A 6,000-nucleotide genomic window follows, 5' to 3' on the forward strand; every position below is an offset into this window, starting at 1 on the left:
CTATGATACAAAATGGAGTGCGTGTGAAATGGACACTCTAGCAGGTATCGGATCATATTCTAGATTGTATGAAGATGAATCCAAAAGATGCAGAAATAAAAAACAAACGGTATTCATTTTCCCTGGACTATAGCATCTTCGTTACAATTTGGTAGGTAACAGGAAGTTTTGTTTATTGCTTATTTATCTACTGAAATAGTACATTAAATTGCATGCCGACAAAATAAAATTTTATAACCTTAAGTTTTAACAATATAATAATTATCAAAGGAAATAGAAAATAAATTGCCTAAGAAAATTCAGATATAGGAATGTGAGCTTACTGAATTAGCATTGTTCTTACTGGCGCAGTTGACGCATTCAATTCCTCCAGTGTCAACTAGTGAAAAAAAATAAGCAGAGGCAATACATCCACAATGGATACGCTGCAAAACAACTCTTCATTAGATCTATCCACATTTCAAGGACAGAAAGCAAGCGTTACTAAAAGTACTTTTCATTTGAGAACTAATGATTTTGGGTCCTATAAATTCAGAGATGTCTTAATGAAACTGTAATTGCTGTGGTGAAAAACAGACCCTGAAGAAAAATAATTCTCAGCTGTCTACAACAAAAAATGTATTGTTCTACCATGTAAATTTAATGATGAATGAGAAGTACAAACTTGTGTCTTCTCACCTTATTACACACATTACAAGTCCTCCAGCCTTCATCTTCTAAGTGAAATGTATCGCAGAATCTCTTTTGATCATATATGGAACTGAACTCAACATGAAAAAAAATAGCTTGAGAACACATCAAGTCATTCAACTTGAAAACGCATGAAGTCATTTAATTACAAACATCCATGATATCAGTGAAGAACGAGAGACAGATTTATAACAAGAAGAATACAAACTATCTTTTCCTTGATTACCATCAGTCTGTAGGAAAATAAAATAAGAATGTTATTGATATGCCATAATCATTCAGTACTGATTTATGAATCTTTGACCATCTCCTAAAACCATAGAGAACAATTAATGATGAAATGTTATCTTTTAACCTCTGAAATGGATTAAAATGTACAAGTGCTACAAATAACATATGAAAGTTGAAGAGGATATTCAAATTGTTAAAGAAAAGAAAACACGGTGAATTACCCTCTCTAAAACAATAAAGATGCAGGAACCAATGCAGAAGCCTAGTTCATATTCTGTTGCAGTTGCTCTTGCTTAGCATCTTACTACAGCAGCTTAATAAGCCATCAAGCAGGACTAGAAGAAAGAATGCACTAAGTGCAATTGCAATGGATTCACAAGATTATTCTTGTGCAGGTGTACCCCAAGTGATCTGCTTCCTAAGCATTGATTTAAAATGCCTTTGTAAATTAACACCAGAACCGTTGTGTGTCGCAATAGGCTATGGCTATAAAAACAGTTGCAAACACAGACCAAAAAGAACATCTTTCTGATATGCATCAGTTAACAATTTATTTACATACTACGAGACTCCATCCACTAACACAAGCTATTATTTAACCTTTCACAATCACAAAGCCACCCCACAGCTGAAGGTTTGACATAAAAATTACACCATGTTATCACTTTATACGATATGGTGCGTGAAATAATCTAGGGTAACAGGATTTCTCCCGTGTCAGTAGTAGTGCTTTATTTAGATGTTGGCAAAAACTTTGGCTGAGAAAAAATGCATCACTCAGTGAGGTTTACTCCTCTTGTACCTTGTAGGACTGAATTTATACTAGTCTTTAATTGTTGTGTTTCCTCTGAAGTGTAAGTTGAAGATGAGGTTTGGCACTAAAAATGATGTACATAGCTTGGAGATAAGAAGTAATCACCATAACTGACAAGCTCTGCTACTTATGATCTTTTATATCAGTTTATTCACCATTTACTTAGATCTCTTCTTGATTATTTCATGTTCTCAACCATTTGTGCCTGCATATTTTTTTTACACCGTCACTATGCCACACTGACTGCTTGGAAAAATTACCTATTGGACAATATATCTGTGATTCAAAACCCACCAGTACACCTCATTGAAGTGCCAGGGGACAAAAATTGGTTGCTATGTGGTTCTCATTTGCAAACAGTATTGCACCAGGACCTGAATCTTTCCTTTGACGTTTTATCATTAGTTAGTGCAGACTTCACATGATGAGTCTATTTTGTGATCTTATTCCTTTTAGCATTTACTGGCACAAAGTTCCCCATGTTGTGCTATATTTGAAATCTCTTTTATACTCAATGACAGTTGTGAAGTAGTCAAGCTGTGTCCAAACAATGAACATCCACATTACGACCTAATCCCTTCATGGATGCCACATTTATGTTTCTAAACATTCTATAGAAGAAGGATTATGCTTCCATCACAAATAAGTTAATAACCCTTAAAGGTATGAACCAATATTACTTTCACTGTTTTAGCGTATTGTGATTTAAAAACAAATATTGCAAGTTTGTCTTTGGTGTGCATTTTACCCCAATGAATCTTGATTATGCAAATTGAATTTGCAAACTCACTTTTACACCCCAAAGTGCAATAACTTGGCAACCTTATTGTAGATTGCCAAGAGAAAAGGGTAACTGAAAGAAACTAGTGTAAGCTTGTAGTAGCATTGTATCTATCTGGAACACCTGCTCCTTTTATTGTGGCATGGGCGTTATGGTCATAGGAGGCATGGTGTAACATTACACTGCTATCACATGATGTGAGATGCCAGAAGACAACAAAGGGTGTCCACCCTAACAATGTTAACACTGTATTTCAACAGTACTTTTGTTTTGTTCAATGGCCAGTCATCAAGTTCAGTGCAGAAAAGGATTTGAGCTAAACTGTTTCCCATGGTCATGTATTGATGTGGTGGCTCTCTTTAAAAACTATGGACAGATAAAAACAGCTGCACATGATGGTGGTCTCTGTTTCTCATCATCTATATTCCATGGACCACAATGCACATATTCAACAAATCTTCACTTCTTGTTTTATTACATTTATGATTAAATGGGTCAGAATGCAGCACATTTTCCTTTATCTGGAAAGATCTTTCATTAAAGTGCAAAATTTCAGTGGACCTTATCTTGATCAAGACAGTAGACTGCTTTAATTTCAAGTTAATGTTGAGCAAAAAGAGCCACTTTGTCTGTGAAATATATGCAGAACTACAGAGCAAGTGCTTGTAAGGAAGAAAAATCTCCCTCATGGTTGTTTTGGGGCACTATTAAAATTTTACAAGAAACTTTATGGAATAAGTTTTCAACTGTAAACTGACGAAAATTTTTGAGAATTTTTGGATGTTTAGCTCACCCTCAATCACACAACACTAGTTTTGCTAGCACAAGCAACTATTAACTAATGACTCCTCACTCCTCAGAGACTACATATACTGCTTGATCCATTCAAGTTTTGCTTGTGTGCAGCCATCAAGATTTCTTTTGTCTGATACTTACTTGACATTGGATTTTGTATAACTAGTATCTGCAGAACAACATACTGTCCAGGACCTGGATTATGTTTAATACAGACTTCTGAGAATCATTTGACAGGTTTTCATTTTTGAGACATATGGCTGCATATAAATGTCTTCAATCTATTGTAGTTTACCAAGATTTTGCTTGTTATCTTTAGACTGTGCTCTTTAGAGACAAAATTTGAAGTTTAATGTAATTGAATTTTAACTTGACTATTACTATCCACAATCGACCAAGAATGGCCAATGAGAGAAGTAAGTATTCCTTTATGAAATTTAAACTACTTTACCTTACGCTTTCTCCTGACCAATCCTGAAAGTTAGCTGAACCTTTATAAAGAATTTTTTCATACCACATAATCTTCCCCCATGAGTATAGTATCAAATCTTTGCATGGCTTGGAAATTTGACTAGATTTTTTTTCCCCTTTCAGTCCACAATCAAGACCAGAAAACTCGCATAGAACTACAAATACTTAATTTTACGTAAGGCAAATCTCAGGGTATCTTCTTTGCTACTGAATTTTGGGTTGGCCGTCAAGTTGCTTTCCTAAGTAAATGGTACTACTCTTAATATACTTCCTAGGGTTGAAATGCATTTTTTGTTCTATTATTAACCTGCACATGATCCGATAGTAAAACACAATAAAAACAAATTGATTGTAAAACTGGAGGGCTATTTACTATTTTTGCACGTGAATGAGGTGAGATAAGGATTAGCAGAGTTTTCTTCTAGAAAGCAGGTGACTCCAGGTTCAAGTCTCATTTTGCCACTTTCCAAAATGGTCATTGACCATTGAACAGGATGTGTATTAAGTAAAATCTGCTGTTTCAAGATAGGAATTTGAGGCATCCAAAAAAGGAATTTAAGAGCATAAAGATAGATTTTGAACAACATGAAGATGATCTCCTTTCAGTTACACCATGCATAACTAATACAGTCCGAATGGGTGGCCAGGTATCCAAAGAATACAAGGCAAAAATATCCAATATGAGTCCAATAAATGCAAATTGCCTTCATTTCAATAGCAGCATGGATAAACGCCATGCCAAATTGGTTAGCAGGGTTTCAAAAGAATCCGGGGCAAAAATATCTAACGTATATAGCATACACAAAGTACCTTCATTTTAGGAATAAAACAACCCTATCTGATTTGGGTGACAGGGTTTCCCAAAACAACAAGATAAATATATCACACAAATAGCGATGTATGCTAAAAAAATTGCTAAATAAAAATCACAAAAACAAAAAATTAGAAACCATTTAAGCAGCAGGAACACTGCCAAAACAGCCTCAAAACTTGAAAATTTAAAGCTACTATGTCTTCTGTTAACTAAAGTTGCCATCTTGGTTTGCAAGAACCTGCCGTTACAACTTTTCCATCTAAGATTTACCAAGACTAAGTTCTTCAATTTAATTAAAAATAAATTAAAAAGTAACAAAAAAATAATAATCATTTCACGTCAGGTGGACAAGGTCACAGGTTGGATACCCGCAATCGTCACAGAGGTCTGCAAACTTTCCGGAGCGAAGCGGCCATCCGCTCTTCCTTCTCACCGACAGAGTTACGCCACATTTTTCATTGAAGCATGCGTTCGATCCCTCCCCCATTTCAGATCCCCCAAATAAAAATTCCCACAGCCAATAACACCACCCACAACAAAAATCTTCATCAAAATTCCATCCTCTCCCACACCAAACTCTGATAAAACAAAAAAAGAAGACGTGGGTTTTAATTTGTGAATTGCATGGCCGCGCACGTCATGCAGGCACGTAACTAATTTATCCTCCTCTATCTTAAACTTTCTGTCAAACCCATCAATTCTTTTACTACAATCCTTTAAAAAAAAAAACCTAATGTTGGGTAATCAAATCATCATTAAAGGAGGTAATTGGGAGTAGTAGGCAGGCCCTTGTCCTGATCCAAAAATACCAACTATACATTTCATTTCTTCCCAATCTTAAAATCTTAATCGTTGGTTAACGTATTCCAGTATTATTATTATTATTATTATGGGATTTCGCCCACCTTTCCCACGCGTGCATGCATTAGCATTTGGGATTTGGATTGCTTTCTCCACACAATTATTATTGTGGGTGGAGGCGCATCGTCACCACTACATCATGGCGAACTACATATAATTTCATGAATCCCATACAACACTTATGTGAACATCTCGTCACGTGGATTTTCTTTGTAACAGCCGGGCATATTGATTACGAGGAGACAACGTTAAATTTAGCAATTTTCCTCACTTTTAGGCTGCTAGGGCACCACATGAGAATTAAATTTAGCAAAAGTTTTCCCAACCTTAGGTTTTTGACACCTTGGGAAGCGACATATGCCCGCTCTTTCGGTCAATAGAAGGCTGAGAACAAAATCAACGTGAGATGTTTTTTCATTTGGCTATTGTTGGTGGTGATTTGAAAGCTCCTAAACTAATAACTGAATTATATATATGGGGATTTATTGAGGATGGGTTTTGTCATTATTGGATTTCTTTTATCAAAATATATTATTGTTGTGT

General features: G+C 35.5%; 1 protein-coding gene across 2 annotated transcripts in view; it reads right to left on the reverse strand.

Annotated features, from left to right (window-relative positions):
* Positions 1-5,746, reverse strand: part of LOC149547322 (B3 domain-containing transcription repressor VAL2-like) — an 84,435-nt gene extending 78,689 nt beyond the window's left edge. Inside the window, exons 1-4 of one of the 2 annotated variants that reach the window (XM_089791601.1) lie at positions 5,502-5,746; positions 4,965-5,174; positions 679-760; positions 324-425 (exon numbers count right to left, since the gene is read on the reverse strand). In XM_089791601.1, coding sequence (XP_089647727.1) covers positions 324-425; positions 679-760; positions 4,965-5,174; positions 5,502-5,518 — 411 coding nt within the window. In that variant the 5' untranslated portion in view covers positions 5,519-5,746. The remainder of the gene's footprint in view (positions 1-323; positions 426-678; positions 761-4,964; positions 5,175-5,501) is intronic. The other variant, XM_089791599.1, reaches the window with a different exon arrangement.
* Between the last annotated feature and the right edge of the window lie 254 nt (positions 5,747-6,000).

The sequence above is a fragment of the Cupressus sempervirens genome, chromosome 7, assembly GCF_028749045.1.
Source record: "Cupressus sempervirens isolate cs-2001-9-10 chromosome 7, ASM2874904v1, whole genome shotgun sequence".
Lineage (NCBI taxonomy): Eukaryota > Viridiplantae > Streptophyta > Pinopsida > Cupressales > Cupressaceae > Cupressus > Cupressus sempervirens.